The sequence below is a fragment of the Globicephala melas genome, chromosome 9 (assembly GCF_963455315.2).
Source record: "Globicephala melas chromosome 9, mGloMel1.2, whole genome shotgun sequence".
Lineage (NCBI taxonomy): Eukaryota > Metazoa > Chordata > Mammalia > Artiodactyla > Delphinidae > Globicephala > Globicephala melas.
The window spans coordinates 6579562-6601374 of record NC_083322.1 but is presented as its reverse complement, the minus strand read 5'-3'; the positions used below and the strand labels follow the sequence as shown (position 1 = coordinate 6601374).

Genomic DNA, 21813 nt, shown 5'->3' with positions numbered 1-21813 from the left:
GCTAACTAACTCTCCACGGGGAGTGGGGTCACAGGATAGGGCCTCCCGGACAGATGCGGACAGTGGCCGCAGCTGTCGCTCCCCATCTATGGGCAGGCGGTGGTGTGAGTGGACAGAGACCATCCTGGTGGAGGAGGAAGTAACCCCCCGTCAGGAGGACCTGGTGCCCTGCACCAGGCTCCATCATTACCAGCACCGGGGCTGGCGGCTGGACTTGACCTGGAGTGGCCGTGCGGGGCTCTGCCCCATCTACAAGTGAGTGACGTGGAGGCTGGGCTAGCTGCCGAGCAGGAGAGAGCCGTGGGGTGACATCCTTAGAGTAGGGGAGGACTGAGCGGTGACCTGGAGAAGCGGGCATTTGGGAAGCAGGTCGTGGGTGGGCTCCAGAGGGGCGGAGCTTGGGGGTGGGGGATAAGTGGGCACTTCCGTGGGCAGTGCAGGGAGAGTCATGATGCCTGCTCCCCGTGCCCCTCCTTCAGTCCGCCTTCCCGAGATCATTCTCGCTTTGGAAATGGAGACCAAGAAGGGAAAATTACACGATAAAGCCTCTCAGAGAGTAGGTGACCAGACTGAATGTCCCAGGCCATTCCCAGGGATGGGGCTGAACACTAACATCTTCTCCCCTCCCCCTACCTGGTGGACCCAGGCCCCCGGAAACCAGGCCTGCTGCACGGAACCTGACGGTGAGGGCTTGCTGCCCAGGCTGGGGGCGGGGTGGGGGGGAGGTGGGGAGCACCCACTGCACCCTGGGTAAGCGCCTGAGATTAGCCCAGATCCAGGGTTGCCTGGAGGTGGCAGTCCGCCTGGGGAGGGAAGTCCGGTCCAGGCTGACCGTCTGGCTCTGCCCATTCTCTCTTTCTACCCACCACAACCCTTGCTGAAGCCAGCCTTGAGGGCCACTGCTTTGCCACATGGCTGTGCCAGCCCAGGGCAGGCTCAGCTAACGCTTCTGTGGGGCCTGGAGGAGTGCTGAGCCTGGCCTTGGGGACACAGCTGGCGGGACGGCCACTCCCAGCCCTGCCACAGCTGCTCCAGCCACAAACTCCCTGGTGGGTCCACAGACCCCAGCCTGCGGGAAAGGCACAGCCCCGGCCGTCACCTGCTCCCCTGACAGGCAGTTAGAATGCTTTTATTTTTTAATTATTTATTTATTTATTTTTGGCTGCGTTGGGTCTTCGTTGCTGCACGTGGGCTTTCTTGTTTTTAGTTGCAGCGAGCGGGGGCTACTTTTCGTTGCGGTGCGCAGGCCTCTCATTAAGGCGGCTTCTCTTGTTGCAGAGCACGGGCTCTAGGCACGCGGGCTTCAGTAGTTGTGGCACACGGGCTCAGTAGTTGTGGCTCGCGGGCCCTAGAGTGCAGGCTCAGTAGTTGTGGCGCACGGGCTTAGTTGCTCCGCGGCATGTGGGATCTTCCCGGATCAGGACTCGAACCCGTGTCCCCTGCATTGGCAGGCGGATTCTTAACCACTGCGCTATGAGGCTGCAGCCCAGGATGTGTGCCATCAGTTGCTGGACGGTCCATGCAGAGAATGCCAGCCCAGGTACGGGTGGGGGTGGAGGTGGAAGTGGCATCAGGCACTGGAGCGATGGGAAGGGGGAGTGCTGGGGAGCTGCCAAACGGGGCACCTGGTCCAGGCACCAAATTGCTTTGGGCCGTCGGTCAGGGCGCCCCCTCTGGGAGGCTCCTATATATTATCTCTAAGGTCCCTTGCAGTGTTCACCTGTTTGGTTATAAACCAGGGCGTTTTGGAAGCAAGAGGAGGGAGGCGCTGATGAGTACTGGAGAAGGCTGGTTGGCTGAGGGGCTGTCCCGGTTCGGCAGGTGCCCCTTGCTGAGTACCACGAGGCCTTCCTCTTTGCCTACCGTGCTGGGGCCCCAGCGGGCAGTGGGCGGGAGGAGCGGCTGGAGGCCGCGTGCCCCACCTTGGCCAGCTACGCCCAGGATCGTGCGGCGCGACGCATCCACGTGCGCTGGAGGAAGCCCGGCTTCTGCGGTAGGGCTCCCGCCTGTCCCTCTGTGCACAGCCTCTGGCCTCCCCACCCTGTGGAACTGGGAACTGACCGAGGGCCGTCACGTGGCTCCTGTTTCCTGAGGGGTCCGCCACCCCCTGAGCGCCCCTCTCGGGGGGCTGCCAAGGCCTGCTGGCTCTCCAGCGGCAGCGGGATCTGACGGGGGGAGGGAAGCTCCTTGGGCCTCACAGCCACTCCTGTGCCCGCAGAGCGCCTGTGCCTAGGGGGCCGGCTGTGCTCGGACTGCGCCTCGGCCTGCCCGCCCAGCTGCTCGGCAGTGGGCGAGGGGGGCGAGGGGTCCTGCGGGGAAGAGTGCGTGAGCGGCTGCGAGTGCCCGCCCGGCCTCTTCTGGGACCGCGCCCTCTGTGTGCCTGCCGCCCGCTGGCCCTGCTACCACCGACGCCGGCGCTACGACCCCGGTGACACCGTGCGCCAGCTATGCAGCCCGCGGTGGGTCCACGGGCCTTGCTGGCCTTTTCGCTCGGGTTGGAGGCTCCCTGGTCCCTTCTGATCCCTCCCTTATGCTATCTCCTCAACCTGCCTCCCTTCTGGGGCCTCCCTCACAAGAGACCTGTGACCTCTCAAGGCATAAGTAACGGCCCTGCTTAAAAACCTAGCCGGTGACCTCCATCAGTTGACCTCTAGTGCTAACGGGGAGAAGGGGGTGCTGGGGGAGGGAGGGACCAGGGTTTTGGGGGGGTAGGAGGGCGTCTCCAGCTCGGTCCCTCCCCCTCCACCCCCTCCACTCCACCCCCACCCCCCTCCACTCCACCCCCACCCCCCCGCCTCCGCCGTGGGGCCGATCCGGAGCGCGCTCTCCAGTCCCTCGCGCCCACAGCGTTGGCCAGGACGGCCGCTGGCTCTGCGCGCAGGCGCCGTGCCCCGCCGAGGGCGCGGTGGGCGGGACGGGCATTACCTCACCTTCGATGGGCGGAGCTTCTCCTTCCGCGGCCGCGCAGGTCGCCGCTTCAGCCTGGTGCAGGTGTCCAGAGGACCAAGTCCGGGAGCGGGATGTCGTGCCAGAGCGGGGGCCCTCGCAGGGGTGCTATGAGGGAGAAGGGACTGTAAGCAAACCACTGAATAAACAGAACACACAGTCGTCCAGGGAAAAGCTGAGAGAGAAACGACTCTGGAGGGAAGATGGCAGCCGCAGACCCACAAGCCTGCCCTTTGGGTTCTTGCCTCCTCCTTAGGTTCCTGTGAAAGTCCCGCCGTCATCGCCACCCCAGCCCAGGGGCCCAGAACAAAACCCAACCTCACGGTCCTTTCTCACACACGGGACAACTGGGCTTGTCACACGCTACTTCCTGTAAAACAACCCCAGGGGAAATGAGGGTTCTTCTTCCTCCCAGCCCTCCCCCAATAAAGTTAGGTGACTTCCCAGCTCCAGGCCCAGGCCACCTTCTTACACACATAGGCACAATCAGGAGCTCGCACATGACATGCTCACACGTGTGCACATAGATTTAGCGTGTGTGTGTGTGTGTGCACGGGCACACATAGAGACGAGCATACATACCCACAGGGAGGAGGGAGAGGAGACATGTTGCCCAAACATGCACACACACACCTCCACATGCGGGTGCACGCGAGCACGCACACGCACACGCACACACGCCCACACGTCACATATGCCAGCCCTTGGTGAGGGTTAAGCCCCTTACCTCACAGAGTCTGGCTGGCTGGCAGGCGGTCAGCGTACGTGCTGCGTGGAAGCTGCCCCAGTGTGTGCCGTTGGTGACCAGTAGAACAGGAGCTGTTCTCAGGGTCCCCCACCGCCACCATGTTCCTCACCATTGGCCCCAGGACTTCGTAAAGAGGCCGCTACTGACTGTACTGGAGCACGGGGACTGCAATGCTGGGAGCTGCCTCTACGCCATCTCAGTCTCCCTGGGGGACACCCACGTCCAGCTCAGGGACTCAGGTGGCCTCAGCTCTCAGGGTACCTACGTACCAGGCCTTCTGCTCCCAGCAGCCCTCTGGAGGGTGGCTCAGGCCCCAGGGGCCTCCTGTCATCTCTCCTCTCCCTGTGGACTTGGGCTCTGTCCAGCACCCTCCATCCACACTGCCCTGTGGTTCCTGAGCCCAACTCTCCTGCGACTCCCTCAGCCCAAATCACTGCTTCAACTTCCCCCTCACTCTGCCATCTCTGAAGCAGACATAAAGTCCTGTGGAAATTTCCCAAGGCAACTTCTGCCCCATCCTGAGGGAAAAATACAATTCATAATGTTCTGAGGGATCTGAAAGGCCTCTTGGGGTGACCAAGGCAGGCAGGCCCCTCCCAGCTCTGGACAGCCAGGGCCCAGTCCCAGCCCCTCCTGCACACTGACTCCAAGGGCAAAGGCAAAGTGGGTGCGAAGGGTCACGTGGGGGTTGTAGGTGGGATGCGTGACCTCGCAGGGGTCACTCCAGTTCCCCTTGCTCAGGGTGGGCAGCCCACCATGACACAGGCCCTCCCCCCTCCTGCCCCAGGTCCTTCCCCTTCTCACAGCCCCATCCTGCAATGTGCCCTCCCCCCACCGTCATCAACCCAGCCCAGCCCTGTGGGGGTGGCCCCCTCACAGACCCCCTATTGCAGGAGCAGTACTGGTGGACGGGCAGGATGTGGTCTTGCCCTGGAGCGGCCCTGGGGTCCTCAGTGTCTCCCGGCGCCTCTTCCACTTTCCTGCTGCTGCGCTGGCCTGGGGCCTGCGTCCTCTGGGGAGCGTCTGACCCTGCAGCCTACATCACCCTGGACGCCCGCCATGCCCTCCAGGTGTGCCAGAGGGCGGGTGAGTGGCTGGGCGAAGCCACAGAGGGCCTGGAACCAGCAGGATGACTTCCTGACTCCTGCTGGCAACATGGAGACCAGCATTGCCGCCTTTGCTAGCAAGTTCCAAGTGGCAGGCGAGGGAAGGTGCCCCTCGGAGGACAGCGCCCCACTTTCCCGCTGCAGCACCCACACTCAGCGTCACATTTTCGTGGAGGCAGCCTGTGCCATCTTGCATGGCCCAGTCTTCCAGGTAGCCAGCTTGGGGGCACTCCTCCTGTTTGCACCTGTAAAATGGGGCCAGCACCTGCCCTGCCCTCCTCCTGGGCTACCGGGAGGGCCCTGGTGCCGTGCCAGGCTGCTGAGCACTGGGAGGTGGCAGTGGGGACCAGAGAAGACAGGGGAATCCGTGCGGGAGGAGCCGACCCCCTTCCTCATCTCCCTCCAAGGAGTGCTACGGGCTGGTGGACAGGGCACGGTTCCACCTGCGCTGCTTGGCACCTGTGTGTGGCTGCACCCACGGCGGGGACTGCCTGTGCCCCGTGCTCACTGCCTATGCTCGGCACTGTGCCCAGGAGGGTGCCCTGCTTTCCTGGAGAGACCAGACCCTCTGCTGTGAGTCTGCTCCGGCCAGCCCCATCCCCAGGCTCTTTCTTCCAGCACCTTCTAGGAATGGCTCAGTGGGATCCAATGGCTTTGCAGCAGGGGAGGGTCCCCAGAAGGACCTCTGACCTCGGCAGTTTGCTGGGTTTGCCTTCTTTCAGAGACGTAGGGACTGTCGGGTCCGGAGGGGTGGGCAGAGCAGCAGTGGCAATGCCCCTGACCTGCATGCATCTCTGTGTCCAGCTGTCCTGTGTCCTGGTGGCCAGGAGTACCAGGAGTGTGCCCCAGTGTGCGGTCGGAACTGTGGGGAGACTGAAGGCTGTGGGGAGCTGGGCAGCTGTGTGGCCGGTTGTAATTGCCCCCCTGGGGCTGCTTTGGGACCCTGAGGGCCAGTGTGTGCCCCCCGGCTCATGCCCCTGCCAGCTTGGGGCCCATCGCTATGCCCCTGGCAGTGCTACCACTGAAGGACTGCAACCACTGGTAAGAGCACACACCTGTGGGGGGAGGCAAAAAGCTTGGGGGTGAAGAGGTGGAGCTTAGAGAAAAGGGCCCGGGGATGTAGCTCTGTGGGTTCCAGGCCGATGGCATGCACGTCAGAATGACAAAATGCTGATTGATAACTTGCCCTCAGTTGTGGAGCACTTCAGGGTCTATAAAGCACTTTCACATATATTACCTTATTTAATCTTACTTAATTCTTACAATAACCTAGTAAAGTAGGAAGAGGAAGAATTGTTCCCATTTTGCAGATGAGGAAACTGAGGCTTGGATAGGCTAAATAGCCTGCAGAGTCACATAGCTTGTTAATGATGAAGGACTAGAACCCAGATCTCTGAATTCCAGGTGAGTGTGGTCCAGAGGCTCTTCAATGGGTTAGGAAGTAAAGGCAAGTTACAGACCTACAGTGGCTGTGCCGGATTCAGGCTTTGGTGGGTGAGAGTGAGACTTCAGTGAAATCCTTTTCCTACCTGTGCTGGGAGTAGGGTTGTTCAATATCTCTGCCCCTCCCCAGAGCCCAGAGAATGGCCTCTATTCGAGTTGGGGCAGGAAAGGGTGACAGTGTCTATCCCAGGTATGGCCAGGTGCTGGAAACACTTCCTGTGCTTGTGACAACTGGGGTCGGGGGTGAGACGCTCAGGTCTCCAGTGTCAGAGCTGGATTTTCCCTCAACGTTAGGGGCTCCAGACTCCTGGGATCCTGAGGCTCTCCCAGGGCAGGCCAGGGGCCTGGAAGTGAGTCTGGGTTTGGGCCTGGCCCTTACCTGCCTCCCCACCTCTGGCAGCGTCTGCCAGGAGAGGGGCCTGTGGAATTGCACTGCTCAACGCTGCGCCCCACCATGGGCATTCTGCCCCCGTGGGCTCGTCTATGTCCCTGGTGCCTCCCTCCTCACCTGTGACAGCCCCAGTGCCAATGGCTCCTGCCCCGCAGGCAGCATGGGGGGCTGTGTCTGTCCCCCAGGAACCGTGTTGCTGGTAAGTCCTGGAGGGGGCTACCCGAACCAGAGCCCTGCCCTGACCCCTGCCTGTGTGTAACTGGTGTGGGGGGGATCAGGCAGTCCGCCAAGGAGCCCTTTGTCCCCGGCCTCTGCTCAGGATGAGGACTGCGTACCTCCCGAGCTCTGTCCCTGCCGTCACGGTGGGCAGTGGTACCCGCCCAATGCTTCAATCCAGGAGGACTATAACATTTGGTGTGCCCAGCCCGTGACCTGTAACCCTGTGACCTAGTGACCCCTGGCTAGGGGCTAGGGTGATGGTGGGTGGGATATCCAGACTGGCCTGGACAACCGGAGTCCTCAGCATCTCTCCAAACTGAGGGTCTGTCTGGAGTTGCTTGGAATCGGGACCAGCTGCCTCCCCTGGATACAGTTCCAGGTCCCTGTCTTCGTGAATCTGTCTCCCCTCTCCCCGTTGCCCACAGGGTGTGCCAGGGTCGGCAGTGGCGCTGCATGGGCCAGCAGTGCAATGGACGGTGCCAGGCATCAGGTGCCCCCCACTATGTGATATTCGATGGGCTGGCCCTCACCTTCCCCGGGGCCTGTATCTGCTGGTGCGGGGCCAGCGGCATCACCTGCACCAAGGCGCTGACCGTGCGGGTGCAGAGCACCGTTGTGCACATGCTGAGAGGTGACTGCGACATTGAAGGGTGACGTTGCCAGGGAGGGGCACCCCAAGTGGCATCACAGCTGTGTGGGTAGCTGAGGTATGGGGTTCCCCGTGTCTCCCCACTGCTAGCCAGCGGTGCAGTGGGGCTGGCGTCTCTTCTCTTGGCTGGGAATCATAATTCTGGAAGGCTCCATGAAATTAAAGCCCAGAGAGGTCTAATGACTAGCCCCAGGTCACACAGCTAGAGAAGCAAAGGAAAGGTTGGAGGGGAGGCTAGGAGGGCCTCGTGGGGATCTTGGAGCCCCTTTATTCCAAGGCTGAGCCTGAATGTCTCTCTCCCTCCACAGGCCAGGCAGTGACAGTGAATGGGGTGAGTGTAACGCCCCCCAAGGTCTACACGGGCTCCGGGCTGAGCCTGCACCGTGCTGGCCTCTTCCTGCAGCTCGCCACCTGCCTGGACCTCACCCTGCTCTGGGATGGAGGGCAGCCCCCGCCCCCAGCCATCTGACCCCCACCCCGAAGCTCCCCACAAACTGTTCCTCCTTCTCGTGTGTGGTCAGAGTCTCCAAATTATGTTTTCATAATTATATTTTTCTTCATTATGAAAGCAATACCTCCTCACCAAAGAAACAGTTTAAAAATACCAAGTTTTAGAGAAGAAATAAAAATAAATTTCCTGACATCCCACCACCCAAACCCAAGCAGTTGGCGATTTAGAAATAACCGTTACTGAGAAATCAAAGGAGATCAAAATAACCCCCATCGTGGGAAAAAGTCGCCTGCACTGAGGCCTCTGGGGCTGGTGGGTGTCACAGGCCGTCCTGGTGTCTGGAATCCTGCCCTTTGGAGAATTTCCCTACCGCCCCCCCCCAACCTGGGTTTAGTTCGGAAAGTAGGCTCTCACTTCTTGCCCTTAGCCCCCCAAAGGTAGGTCTCTTCTATCCCCACCAATCATCACCCCCGAAAGAGGGAGCCAGCGCCCCCTGGTGGGTGGTGGTACTTACCTGGGAAGGTCAAGCAGGCCCACATAATAGGCACCTAGGTCTTCTCCCAGCCCCCTGCCCTAAAGAAGGCCTCCGGGGTCCTGTCTCCACAATCCTTCCCCCTGCTGCCCTCTCCGTCCGGGCACCCGGGTCCTGGTGCAGCTGTCCCCCGAGTTCCGCGGCCGGGTGGCTGGGCTGTGTGGAGACTTTGATGGAGACGCCAGTAATGACCTTCGGAGCCGCCAGGGAGTCCTGCCTGGAGCCCACGGCTGAACTGGCTGCCCACTCCTGGTGCCTCAATCCTCTCTGCCCCGAGCCAGGGGACCTGCGGCACCCCTGCGCCGAGAGGATGGGCAGGAAAGGGGGAAGCGAGGAGGGGCAGCTGCGGAAACCCGGGGTGGGGGGGTTTGAGAGGCTGGGTGCTGCGGAGGAGTCTGTCTGGTCCACCGCGATGTGCCCGCAGGTGAACACCCACCGGGCCGGCTGGGCCCGCGCCCACTGCGGGGTGATGCGGCAGCCGCTCTTTGCCCGCTGCGATGCGGAGGTGCCCCAGAGCAGCACTTTGAGTGGTGTGTGCGTGACACCCGCAGGTGAGAGGAGCAGGCCTGGGGAAGGGCTGGGCCCGAGCGCTCCCTCCCTCAGACGTGATTCAGGGGGCGACTGTGAGTGTCTCTGCTCGGCCATCACCACCTACGCAGACGAGTGTTCCCGGCACGGCACGGGATCCACGTGCGCTGGCGCAGCCAGGAGCTCTGCCGTGAGTGTCCCACCCTGGGTCCCGGCTGCCCAATCCCACCACACGTTCAGCTCCTTCTAGGATACTTCTAGCCTGAGAGCCAGCCATTCATTCATTCAAGGGCGAATACGAGTGCAGTGCTTACTGTGCGCCAGCCACTTCCCTAGATGAACCAAACACGATGAAATTGCGGCTCTGTGGAGCGCGCACGTGGCACATAGCCTCGGCAGGGGCTCGGCAGGAGTCTGCGCCACGCACCCCCGTGCCCTCCTGAGTGTCGCCTCAGGCTGGCTCGCCTGCTGCTGTTGCACCCTGGTGCCCTTGCACCTCAGGGACCCAAGCCTCTCTCCTCTCCACCCAGCTCTGCAGTGTGAAGGGGGCCAGGGGTATGAGGCCTGTGGCCCCATGCGTCCCCCCGCAACCTGCCATGACCACGGTCCTGAGCCTGGGTGGCACTGCCAGGCCGTTGCCCGTGTGGAGGGCTGCTTCTGTCCTGAGGGGACTCTGCTGCACTGTGTGTAGGGTCAGAGTGGGCAGAGGGGAGGGGCCCACAAGGCCATGGTGACAGGGCTGGCACAGAGGGCTGCCGCGCCCCTTTTGCCAGAGCCTTGCCCTCTGTGATCTCAGGAAGAGTCTGCCTCGAGCCGGCTTCCTGCCCCTGCGAGTGGCGAGGCAGCTTCTTCCCCCCGGGCACCGTACTGCAGAAAGACTGTGGCAACTGGTGAGTGGCGGGCCTGGGGGGAGCCCTGTGCCCTGGGCTGGCTGAGCCCAGGACACTGTCCTCAGCACGTGCCAGCAAAGTCAGTGGCTTTCTGGGGATGACGGTAGCTGCGGGGAGGAGCCGGTGCCTGGCTGTGCGGAGGGAGAGGCCCCATGCCAGGAGGGCGGGCACTGTGTGCCCCACGGGTGGCTTTGTGACTACCAGGATGACTGTGGCGATGGCTCAGATGAGGAGGGTGAGTGTCCCGGGTGGCAGTGGCCGAGTGGCAGGTTAGTCCTTGAAAGTGTAACGGAAGCGTGCGTCCTAGGGCGGCTTCCTAAGCTGCCGCTCCTGTTACCAGTAGCTGCTACCTGTGGGCAGGGCTGTTCTGGTTTCTGGGTTTGGGGGCTTCTCTGGGACCCTTTGTCGGCATCCTCAGCCTGCCTGCCCTCCCCACACCAGGCTGTGACACCCCAGGCCGTGGGGAGGGGCAGATGTCTTGCAGCTCCGGCCACTGCCTGCCCCTGGCCCTGATCTGTGATGGGCAGGACGACTGTGGAGACGGGACAGATGAGCAGGGCTGCCCGTGCCCCCCAGGACTCACTGGCCTGCGCTGACGGGCGCTGCCTGCCCCCCTACCCTGCTCTGCGATGGGCACCCTGACTGTCCGGACGCTGCTGACGAGGAGTCCTGTTGGGGTTAGCGGTCCCTACCCCAGACTCCAGTCCACCAGGCGTCCCCTTCCGAGAGACCCATCTTGTGGGTCCCCACCTGTCTGCCTCCCCTCCTTCACCAATCCAGCTTCCAGCTGAGAAATGGGCACCTGTGGGTGTGTGAGTGAGGGCACCCCAAACAGTGAGGGGAAGGGGCAGTGCCCTGGGACCAGCGCCTTTCTCTGGCTACAGGGCAAGTGAACTGCACCCCTGGGGAGGTGTCCTGCATCGATGGTGCCTGCGTGGGGACCATCCACCTGTGTGATGGAATCTGGGACTGCCCAGATGGAGCCGACGAGGGGCCAGGGCTCTGCCCGCTCCTGTCTCTGCCCACTCCCCCGGCTGGTACCTTGCCTGGCCCCTCCGCTGTCTCCAGGGAGACTGCACCTACTCCCCAATTCAGCGTCAGCCCCGGTGAGTCTCCTGGAGGGAAGGGGGTGAGAAAATGGGGTCTGGAGGCCTGGAAGGGAGGGGACAGCGCCTCAGAGGGAGGCCTTGGGGCAGATGCTGGGGGTGGGAAGGAGCAGGGCCCAGACTCAGCCTCCTGGAGACACCGGAATGAAGGAAGTGAAGAGCGTTTGCGGGGGACTGAAAGAGTCCAGACTTTATTCCCAGAAGTTCAAGGTCCCCCTCTAAACCAACTGGCGTCTAACGGGAATTCTTGGATGCGGCGGGAGAGCCTTTGGAAAACCAGTAGGGCAGCAAAAAGCGGGAGCGGCTGGACTTGGGGAGGGCCGGGCGCAGGTAGGGGGCCGGAAGGGCCTGGAGGGGGAGCGGAGCCGGAGGCGGTGGAAGGGCCCGGCGGCCTGCAGGCATCCCCGGGCGCCCCGCCGGGGTGGAGCGCGGAAGCCCCCGCAGCGTCGCCCTGCGGCCTCTTCGCGAGCGGCGGCGGCAGCGGCGAGTGCGCCCCCCGGGGCTGGCGTTGCGACGGCGAGGACGGCGAGGACAGCCGCGACCGGCCCTGCGCGCCGCACCTCCCGCCCTGCGCCCGCGGCCCGCTCTGTGTGGCCCCCGCGCAGCTGTGCGACGGCGCCGCACACTGTCCCCACGGCTCGGACGGGGACCCCGGCGCCTGCGGTTCGGGGTGGCGCTCGCTAGAGAGCGACTTAGGTCTGGGGGCCGCCGAATCTGAGCGAGTTTTGTCCTCCTTGAATCTTTTCCCGGAAACTCTCTTTGAACACTCTTGCCCGCCCGCCCAGCCCCGGGGGAGGGAAGAAAGGGCCTTTGTCTTTGCCCGTGTGGAGGGCTGCTTCTGTCCTGAGGGGACTCTGCTGCACTGTGTGTAGGGTCAGAGTGGGCAGAGGGGAGGGGCCCACAAGGCCATGGTGACAGGGCTGGCACAGAGGGCTGCCGCGCCCCTTTTGCCAGAGCCCTGCCCTCTGTGATCTCAGGAGGAGTCTGGGCTGGATGGATTAGAGGGTGGGCAGTGAGTGGCTCTGCCGCAGGGGGTGGGGGGCAGTTTGCGGGGCCCCCCCAGCTTCTCCCTACCAGGCCTGGGGGTCCCCTCTGTGTCCCCACGAGTCAAACCTTCACGGCCTGGCCACCTGGTGGCGGCTGGGCGCTGTCCACAGGCCCCATCTCCTCCCCTGTGGCCTGCCCCTCCTGGACCCCTCACAAAGGTGTCTGAGCCAGGCTGTGTCCCCTGAGGGTTTTGCCTCATACCCCCAGCCCGTGCCTCCGGCTGCCCCGTTCTCCTCTGCGGCCTCCTGCCCCCTGTGGCAGCCTCTTCCCCTGTGGTTTGGCTCCCCAGCTGTGCCTGAACCCTGAGCGGCTCTGCGATGGGCTCCCCGACTGTCCGCAGGGCGAGGATGAGCTGGGCTGTGGTAGGCACACTGTTCCCCTGATGGAGGCCACAGCTGGCGGGGCCCTGGGAGGTGACTCTCACTCCCACCTACCTGTTTTCTCTTCTCTTCCCTTCAGAGGGGCTGCCAGTCCCAGGAGGCCGCAACAGGACAGGGCTTCCCGGCCCAGAATACTCCTACCCGGGTGGCCTCTGCCTCGGTTTCCAGCTGGTGAGGGTGGGGAACGGGTGGTGCGGAAGGTAGAGCCACTGTGCCCCCAAAGCGAAAGTCGCCCTGACCCCGTTCCCTCCCCAGGTGTGCGCTGGGCAGCCTGACTGTGAATTGGCGGGGGAGGCAGGGCCCTCCTGGGAAGAGCAGTGCTGTGAGGCCTGGGGCCCCTGGAGCCCATGGGCGCCGTGCAGCCAGACATGCGGGCCCGGGGTGCAGGGCTGCAGCCGCCGCTGCTCCCCGCCCAGTCTCCCGGTGCTGCGGCACTGCCCGGGCCCCGAGCACCAGACTCAGGCCTGCTTCACGGCCGCCTGCCCAGGTGCGGGGTCCTGGGCACCAGGAGGCCAGTGGGGTGGGCAGGGCCTACAGAGAGCCGGCGGGAGGAAGGCACTGGTCCCCGGCCCAACCTCACGGCCCACCTCCCCACCGGTCGGCCCTTTCTCCTCACAGTGGACAGTGAATGGACCTCCTGGTCTCCCTGGTCCCCATGCTCTGAGCCATGCAGGGGCACCATGGCCCGGCAGCGGCAGTGCCGCCCACCCCGGAACGGGGCTCACACCTGTGCCGTGCTGCCTGGGGCCCCTCCCAGCACCCGCCAGACCAGTGAGTGGACGGGAGGAGGGCAAGGTGGGTGAAGTGCGGAGGGGCTGCTGGTGGGCGGCTCGTCCCTGAAGGGGACCCACCCTCGATGACCTCTGGTTCGGCTTCATCTCAGGACCCTGCCCTCAGGACGGCTGCCCCAATGTCACCTGCTCCGGGGAGCTGGTGTTCCATCCCTGTGCCCCTTGCCCTTTGACCTGTGATGACATCTCTGGTCAGGCCGAGTGCCCCCCTGACCGCCCTGCAGCAGCCCAGGTAAGGGATCTCTGGGCCTGGGGTACGGCGGGCATGTCTGCCGGGACCGAGCTCTCCGCAGAGAAGCCTCGTCCTGGGCCTTCCCTAGGCTGCTGGCGCCCCACAGGGCAGGTGCTGGGTGACGAGGGGCGGTGTGTGTGGCCGCGGCAGTGCCCCTGCCTGGTGGACGGCAGCCGCTACTGGCGCGGGCGGCGCGTCGAGGCCGACTGCCGGCTCTGCATCTGCCGAGATGGACGGCCCCGGCGCTGCCGGCCCAACCCAGACGGTGCCGGTGAGGCCCCCCCGGCCCTTCCTGAGGGGTCCCTGGTCTCCTCCCAGACCAGCCGGCGGAGCACCCTGCCCTGCTGTGGCCCTGACTCTTGGCCCTCCCTCAGCGAACTGTGGCTGGTCATCCTGGTCTCCCTGGACCGAGTGCCTGGGCCCCTGTGGGAGCCGCAGCATTCAGTGGTCCTTCCGGAGCGCCAACAATGCCTGCCTCGCTGGCCGAGGTCGCCAGCGCTGGGGCATCCACCGCAAGGCCCGCAGCTACTGCACCCACCAGGGACCTGCGGGGACCTTGACCTCAGCTCCAGCTCCCATGTGGGAAGCCGCCTGTGCTCAGGGTGCTTCCACGGGCACCACGGACCCCAGATAAGGACCCCCACACTCTGTGCCCCTATTAGTCTAAACACCAGGACTCCCAGCGCATCTTTGGGGATCCCTGGCCTTCTCCTGCATCAGTTTTATGCCCTGGAGATCCAAAAAGGGGGTGCAGGGGGCCCACAAGTCCAGGGACGGGTATGGGCCCCCTGGTTTGCACCTTGTGCCTCTGGAGGTACCTGGGTGAGGCTTGTAGGCGGAGTAGCCACATCCGCCTGTCCAGTCCCCTCTGGGGCCGCTCCACTGGCATAGCTTGCTTCCATACCCCTCGCTTGGGCCAGCTGCAGTTTCTCGGGTTCGGGGTGGGGTCGGGGTGACGGGGTGACCAAGTGTCCCCGTTGGCCCAGGACTTTCCAGGTTCTATCACTGAGAGCCCTGAGTCCTGGGAAACCCCTCGCTCCGGGCAAAACAGAATGGGGCGGTTGCCTAGCTGAGCCACTCAGCAGGTGAGGGGCGGCCCTCCCTCCCCAGGTGCCAGCCGAGGCCCCGCGAGGGTCCGCCGAGTCGGGGATCACTGGCGAGAGGGCCCCTGCAGGGCTGCCCGTGTCTGCACGGCAGCACGTCATGCAGCTCCCACTACTGCCCGCTGGGCACCTGCCCCCAGGCGAGGGGGGAACAGGGGCCCTGGGGCCAGGGCGGCGGGGGCGGGGCGAGGTGTGCAGAGGTCAGGGTCGCAGGTCGGGCCAGGTAGGTGGCCAGTTCAGCACGTCTGGCCTGACTCTTGTGCCCGCAGGACTGGGTTCTGGTGGAGGGATTGGGAGAGTCATGTTGCCACTGTGTCCTGCCTGGTTAGTGGGTCTGCGGGGTAGCAGAGGGGCCCCAAGGGGAGGAGGGTGGCGAGGACTCAGAGCAAGCCACAGGTGACAGCGCCGAGTGGGGGGCACCGGCTACCCAGCCTCAGGGTGATGGGAGCCTGGGTCCTGGATGCTGGGGAAGGAAGGGGCCCTCGGGTGGGGCTGGGGGGAAGAGCGCTCGCTTGTCTCTGCTCTCCTAAGGCCAGGCCTCAATCTCTGCCCGCCTCCTCTGACCTTTTTGGGGTTTTGCATCCCCTGTGAGGTCACCCTTGAGGACACTTTCTTTTCTCTGGTTCTGCTGGGCCAGATCTGGTTCCTTCCCTGTTCCCACTAAGAGCAACCATGACAAAGTTGGGCTTTTCAAGAGCATCTTTACTTGGAAACTGAATTATAAATAAAACAGGAAGATACAAAGGCTCAGAAACTGATGTGCCTTTGGGTCCAGATTCCTTATCTTAAAAGTGCACCCGTAGGCTGCTGAGGTTAGGAGAGAGCCCGCACGCACAGTTGTACAGATGGTTCACTGCACAAGTTACGTGGCGAGTTGGGGCTAGGCTCTAGCCTGGAGGACCGCTTCCATCCAGAGATGCCCTTTTCTCGTGCCCACAAGGGTACCCAATTAGCGACAGCAGCCCTGGATTAGGAACTGCAGCCGCTCGGTCCTGGCCCCTGAAGTGACTTTGGACTGGTGGTTTTATTCTACGTTAAGTATTCAGTGGAAGTGAAAACCCCCAACTCACAACAAGGGAAAGAGGATGGGCTTTTCCAGCTGGGGAGCTGTTCTCAAAGCTCCTGGGAAGTCGTGGGCGAGAAAGTGCCCCGGGAAGTGGAGAGAGGTCAGGGAGCTGGGCCAGGGGCTGGTGTGAGCCTGGGTCTCCCCACACAGGAGACAACCCACGGTCCGCCACATCCTCCAGCCCCAAGCCCCCGGATCGGGGCCCCTCTGATCACCTACGTTCTGCCTCCCCCCAGAGGTAAGGGCCACGGGCTACCGTAGGGCGGAGGGGGGATGTTGCCCAAGGGCTGTCCAACCTGGGAGGGCAAACAGGATCGCTGGGCTATACCTCTTGCTTCCATGGGGAGGATGGTTTGCCTAAGCATCTAGACGTCATCCCGGCCTAACTTGCCTCTGCATCCCTGCCTTTCCTGAACCAGCCTTCTGTCCCTGTTGACACCACAAGGTCAACTGTGTGGGCCCTTCAAATCCCCCAACTCCCCTCGTGCCTTCCTAACTATGACCCTAGCAGGCTCTTGCCAGCCTCTGCCCTCCCCCAGCTCCAGTCCCTCTCTCAGGCACCCAGATCCCTGCTATTCTCCCCTGGGCCTGGCCCAACGCCCCAAGGGGAGCCTGCATGCTTCGCCCCAGCAGCTGGAGCGCCCCACCTGGGCTGCCATCCTGAGGCCTCCCACGGAGGCACCTGGGCAGCAGGGCTGGAGCCCCGTAGAGGAAGCTTATACTCAGTGGCACGCCCAGCCCCCCTACTTGCAGCTGGACCTGCTACGGCCCTGGAACCTCACTGGTGCGTGGGGAGGGGGCAAGGGCTGGGGGAGGAGGTGGCAGACGGTGGATGGAGGTAGCGGTGGCGTTGGAGGTTGGTGGGCTGGGGTAGTGTTCACTCTGACCCCTGTCCCTCCCCCCAGGCATCGTGCTTATTTGACTGATGGGAGGACTGAGGCTCAGCTGGGAGAGGCGATTTATGATGGAACTAGAGCCTGGAGTGGGGGCGTTCTACGTTCTCCTTCCAGTTGCCTCTTTGTCTTTCCTGAGTGTAATTCACTTCCTGGGGTGCACTTGCTTTCTGCTCAGAGACCTTGAAGCACCCAACACTCAAAACGGATACCAGGATCTGCCAGTAGAGGGCGCGCTAACCCCGTTCCCTCTGTTTTTTTCAATTTTCCGTTCTTTTTTCTTTCCTTTCAGTTAATTTTCTTCTTTCTTTTTATTTTCTGTCCCCTGGTCCTCCCCCAATTCCCTCCTTCATTCTTCCTCTCCCCCTGCCCCTTTCTCTTTTGCCTTTTCTCTCTTAGATTTTTTTTTTCTGGAATGTCCACAAATTTGACAAGTGGGCTTTAAAATATTTTTATTGGAGAAAACTAAAAGGGAGGAAATACTCAAGAGAAAGATCCAGGAGACTCAAGCTAGTGTCTACTCCTTCTGAACAGATGAGGCACCCACCTCTTCCTCCACGCCCTGCCCTCACTTCTCATCCCCACACCACCCACGGCCTTGTCAACCCCTCCCTGTCACCCCAGGGACCCTGCTCCCTGAGCTCCCATGCAGCCCCACGACCTTCCCAGCCGCACCCCGAGCTGATGCCTCTCCCAGGTGGGACCCCGGGGGAGAAGTGAATGTGCCTAGGCTGAGCTGTCAATCTCTGTGTCCCCAGGGCCAGTGCCTGGTGTGTGTCCCTTGGGCAAGCAGTGGCTGGACAGTGCACAGGGCCCTGCTTCCTGTGCAGAGCTCAGTGCCCCGAGAGGGACTGACCAGCCCTCCCACCCTGGCTGCTGCTGCAGAGCACTGAACTCAGGGCGCGTGGCTCTGCTCTGCCAGCCCCGTGACCAGCACGTGACCCCAGGCAAGTGGCGTTCAGTATGGGCCTCTGTTTTCCTGTTTGTAAAATGTTGATTGGTCTGGAAATTCTTTTTTTTTTTAATTTTAATTTATTTATTTTTGGCTGTGTTGGGTCTTCGTTTCTGTGCGAGGTCTTTCTCCAGTTGTGGCAAGCGGGGGCCACTCTTAATCGTAGTGCGCGGGCCTCTCACTATCGTGGCCTCTCTTGTTGAGGAGCACAGGCTCCTGTGGTCACCCTGGACCCCATGGAGCGAGTGCTTGGTCTCCTGTGGCCCTGCCCGACGTCACCGGCACCGCTTCTGCACCAGGCCCCCCGGCGTTACACCGTCCAGCTTGGCACTGCTGCCCCCACTGGCTTCAGCCCCACCTCCTTGCCCAGGCCCTGAGGCAGAGGAGGAGCCTTGCCTCCTGCTGGGGTGTGACCGTGAGTCCCGTGGAGCCCAGATGTGGCCTCTGCGCCCTGTGGATGCCTGCCGCCTTGCACCAGCCAATCCCCCGCCACTCCTGTGTGGGCGGCCTCCAGAGCCGGACCCCACCCCGGGGCCTGGGGGATTACTGCGAGGGGCCTCGGGCCCAGGGCGCCGCCTGCCAGGCTCTGCCATGCCCAGGTACCTGCTGGCGATGGGGCTGGGTCAAGGGGCAGAGGTGGGAAAGCTGCAGGGAGCATGACGGGGAGAGGGGCCTGGGTGGGCCGGGGTGGGCGACCCACCCAGCTCTCTGCCTATCCTGTCCCCTCCCCCCAGTGACCAACTGCACCGCCATCCAAGGGGCCGAGTCCAGCCCCTGTGGCCCTCCCTGTCCTTGCTCCTGTGACAACCTCGTGGTGAGTCTGGGTTCCTGAGGGTCACTTTGCGGGACGGCAAGGTGTGGTTTTGGGGTGTGGCCCCTCTGACCTGGGATTGCCTCGCAGTGGTGAAAAGGGGCGGGGTCAGCGCCCATCAGGGTCCCACTTGCTCCAGAGAGAAGTGGGAGCGAGCCTCACCCAGCAGCCCTTGCCTTCCTTACCGCAAACATTTCTCAGTTTAAACGTTTTATGACAGAAGCAGCATAAACACATAGGCAGGGGCAATCATCCCGTTATAACATCGTAAACCCCAGGGGCGTATCGGCGCACAGGCCTTGCCTCCGTGCGCGCGCCTGTGCGCCTGCGCCTGCGGGGGTGTGGGGCTATCCTCTGAGCGCCCGCCCAGGACCATGGAGAGGGACACAGGCAGGCCGCCGGGGTCTCTGTCCAGCGGCGCCTGCGCGGTGGTGAGGAAGCCGACCCGAATCAAAAATGCTGAGAGAAGGGCTGGGGAGAAGGGACGCGCTTTGAGGCCCTGCTCGGACCTGTCCAGGGAGGTCGGGAGGCTCCCACACGGGGGCAGGACGAGGAGGCGGTGCCTGGTCCCGGCCTCCCCCAGGGAGCCCCAGCGCCTTCCCAAACGCCCCCCTCCCCCCAGCTTTCCAGTCGCCTGCTCCCTACGTTCTAGGAGGTCTGGGAGGTGCCTCGGTCCCCACTCATCCCTCCATGGGGTCCACGTTTGGAGGCCACTCCGCCCAGGGAAGCTCCTCTCAGGCTCTCCTCTCCCTCCCCCTCCTCCCCTGGAGGAGAAACTCCGGTGGACGCGCGGCGTAAACTGAGTGTAGAACGTAGCAGTTCTGAACTGGAGCCTCGCACCTTTCCTCTGCCCCCCTCCCCCTCCACTTCATCTTCCGTCCCGGGCGCCCCTTCCCGGTGCCCTCGGCCCTGCTTTCCGCTGACCGGGGCCCTCCCTTGCTGTCCCCCAGCACTGGGTTTGGCACTGCCAGCCAGGCGGTTACTGCCCGCCGGGTCAGGGCCTGAGTGCCGACGACGCTGTCTGCGTGCAGCCCAGCCACTGCAGCTGCCTGGGCCTGCTGACCCGGGAGCGGCACCGTCCTGGCGCTCAACTGGCGCCGCCCGATGGCTGCAACTGCTGGTGAGGCGGGTGTGCAGGCAGGATGCAGGGGTGAAGGCACCGTGTGGGTAGGATGCAGGATGCAGGGACAGGTGCAGGGGTGAGGACAGGACTAGTCCACTTTGTGTCTCGTGCACCTGAGCTCTCCCGGTCTCAGCGGATGCACGCTAGGCTCCCACAAGCCCTGAGGAGGTGTGGCAGGCTCCCTAACCCCTTGTCTGACAGGTGGGGAAACCGAGGCAGGCAGCTCCGCAGTTCTGGGGGACTTCGGAGGGCTGGGCGTGTGCTGTGAGGGGCAAGGGGGCGGCGGTGTGGTGTTTCCTCCCACTGTCTGGCCCCTGTCAGCAGCAGCGACCTGTGATCATTTCCCCATAGGACAGAGTCCGCAGGACACCTGAGAGGGCCCTGAGTGGGTCAGGGAGCAGGGGCTGGAGGCGCTAGAGGACGGGGAGGGTGACTGAGACCTCAGAGGGAAATGGGGCCAGGCGGATGGAAGGGAGGGCCGATTGGGAGGGGTGTGTGCGGAGGACCCGGCGGGACTGAGCTGCCCTCTCCCTCCTGTGCCTGCGTGCCCCGCCCAGCACCTGCTCAGAGGGCAGGCTGACCTGCACAGACCTGCCTTGCCCAGGTATGCACCCCGCTCCGGGGAAGGTGAGGAGAAGCAGCCCAGGGGCGCAGAGAGAGTTGGGTCCAGGGGAGGGATGGCTGCACCCCAATGCCCGCCATTCACCTCCACAGTGCCTGGAGGCTGGTGCCCGTGGTCAGAGAGGACGGCGTGCTCCCAGCCCTGCCAGGGCCAGACGAGGACCCGCTCCAGGGCCTGCACCTGCCCGGTTCCTCAGCATGGAGGGGTCCCGTGCCCTGGGGAGGTAGGGGAGGCAAGGGCCCAGCATCAGAGGGAGACCTGCGCCAGCCCCCCTGAGTGCCCAGGTGACATGCCCCACTAGGTTGCTCCAATCCCAATAGGCTGGGACCTCGTGGGCCTCCTAAGGCAGCTGGATGATTTTGTCTTCCTGGCACAGTGGATGGAGGCTGGGGCCCATGGGGACCGTGGTCTCCCTGTGACGTTTGCCTGGGGCAGTCCCATCAGAGCCGAGCATGTAGCTGGCCCCCCACTTCTGAGGGAGGCCTGCCCTGCCCTGGGGGCCACAGGCAGAGTCGCCCCTGCCAGGACAGTTCTACTCAATGCACAGGTGAGGGCTTCTGTGGGGCTCTGGGGGGGTCCCTTGTAAGGCTAGAGATGCTGCCTCTGACCTCTGACACCCCACATACACACTTGCATGTCACTTTCTTCGAGGGACAGCCCTTAGGTCACTCACCCCGTGGAACTGGGGCAGGGTGAAGGTCCGAGCGGGTGGTGGGCATAGCAGGAGGGCTTATCGCCCGACAGTCGGGATCCCCCGGGGTGGACCCCCTCAGCACCCACCCTCTCTGCTTCCCTCCTGCGGTAGACTGTGCAGGTGGCTAGGGTCTTCTCCCCTGTGGGCGGCCCTGCCCCCACTCCTGCCGGGACCTGTCCCCCAGGGTCGTGTGCCAGCCAGGCTCGACAGGCTGCCAGCCCAGCTGTGGGTGCCCCTTGGCCAGCTGTCCCAGGACGGCCTTTGTGTGTCCCCAGCTCAGTGCCGCTGCCAGTACCAGCCCGGAGCCATGGGTCAGTGCCTCCCCTCCCCCTCCCAATGGCCCCCTGAGCATGGCAGCACCTGCCTGCCTGGCCCCTGCCGCTCTGCCCACAGGGGCCAACCTGGGGCTGTGGGATGGGAATGGGCAACTCCTGCATCCTTGGGCTGGTCCAGGTTGGGGCTTCCATCTCCTGCGTCCAGGATCCCGGTCCCCATGGGGTGGAGTCTGGTAGGGAGGGAGGGAGGGAGGAAGGAGGCAGGAGGGTACGAGGAGGGATTGATGGGGCTGAGCTGTCTGAAGTGTCCGCCCCCACTCCTGTGTCCTCAGGGATCCCTGAGAACCAGAGCCGGTCCGCAGGGTCTGGGCTCAGCTCCTGGGAGAGCCTGGAGCCCGGGGAGGTGGCGACTGGACCGTGTGACAACTGGTGAGCCGGGAGGGTAAGCCAGGGAGGGGGTGGACTGCCAGCCGGGCAATAGGGCTGTCGGGGAAGCGGGCAGGGCCCTGTCTTCTGAGGCCGCCTTCCTTGTCCCCAGCACCTGTGTAGCGGGCATCCTGCAGTGCTGGGAGGTGCAGGGCTCCTGGGGCCCTTGGGAGGATGGCAGTGTTTCGTGTAGAGGAGGGGAGCAGCTGTGCTCCCGGCGCTGCGCCCGGCCACCCTGCCCCAGACCGCCCGCCTGAGCCGCATCTGCTGCACCCAGGTCTGCAGAGGTGAGTCCCAGCCCAGGCTCTGCCCTGGACACTCCGACTGAGCTGATTCCCACTTTGGCCTTTGACCCTGACTCACAGGTGCCTTTTGACCTCTCCCACGCC

The 21813-nt window shown here is 63.6% G+C and overlaps 1 protein-coding gene across 1 annotated transcript in view; it reads left to right on the top strand.

Annotated features, from left to right (window-relative positions):
- LOC115851955 (SCO-spondin-like) overlaps positions 1–21813 on the top strand; it is a 30348-nt gene that overhangs the window by 2626 nt on the left and 5909 nt on the right. Inside the window, 60 exon segments of the mRNA XM_070046329.1 lie at positions 97–255; positions 647–750; positions 872–956; positions 958–1108; positions 1822–1993; positions 2219–2459; positions 2848–2909; positions 2912–2991; positions 3816–3933; positions 4588–4658; positions 4660–4766; positions 4807–5011; positions 5208–5373; positions 5605–5720; positions 5722–5820; positions 5822–5841; positions 6644–6833; positions 6954–7048; positions 7279–7484; positions 7811–7943; positions 8587–8701; positions 8703–8991; positions 8994–9036; positions 9089–9155; positions 9158–9203; positions 9544–9696; positions 9810–9903; positions 9969–10138; positions 10345–10484; positions 10486–10512; positions 10514–10580; positions 10788–11009; positions 12516–12607; positions 12692–12923; positions 13055–13207; positions 13320–13439; positions 13442–13459; positions 13548–13730; positions 13834–14002; positions 14589–14632; positions 14635–14702; positions 14832–14886; positions 15779–15866; positions 16014–16412; positions 16534–16661; positions 17280–17468; positions 17844–17891; positions 17894–17910; positions 17952–18072; positions 18208–18287; positions 19235–19404; positions 19965–20011; positions 20122–20313; positions 20406–20576; positions 20835–20957; positions 20960–21034; positions 21331–21427; positions 21537–21670; positions 21673–21695; positions 21697–21711. Coding sequence (XP_069902430.1) covers positions 97–255; positions 647–750; positions 872–956; positions 958–1108; positions 1822–1993; positions 2219–2459; positions 2848–2909; positions 2912–2991; positions 3816–3933; positions 4588–4658; positions 4660–4766; positions 4807–5011; positions 5208–5373; positions 5605–5720; positions 5722–5820; positions 5822–5841; positions 6644–6833; positions 6954–7048; positions 7279–7484; positions 7811–7943; positions 8587–8701; positions 8703–8991; positions 8994–9036; positions 9089–9155; positions 9158–9203; positions 9544–9696; positions 9810–9903; positions 9969–10138; positions 10345–10484; positions 10486–10512; positions 10514–10580; positions 10788–11009; positions 12516–12607; positions 12692–12923; positions 13055–13207; positions 13320–13439; positions 13442–13459; positions 13548–13730; positions 13834–14002; positions 14589–14632; positions 14635–14702; positions 14832–14886; positions 15779–15866; positions 16014–16412; positions 16534–16661; positions 17280–17468; positions 17844–17891; positions 17894–17910; positions 17952–18072; positions 18208–18287; positions 19235–19404; positions 19965–20011; positions 20122–20313; positions 20406–20576; positions 20835–20957; positions 20960–21034; positions 21331–21427; positions 21537–21670; positions 21673–21695; positions 21697–21711 — 7264 coding nt within the window.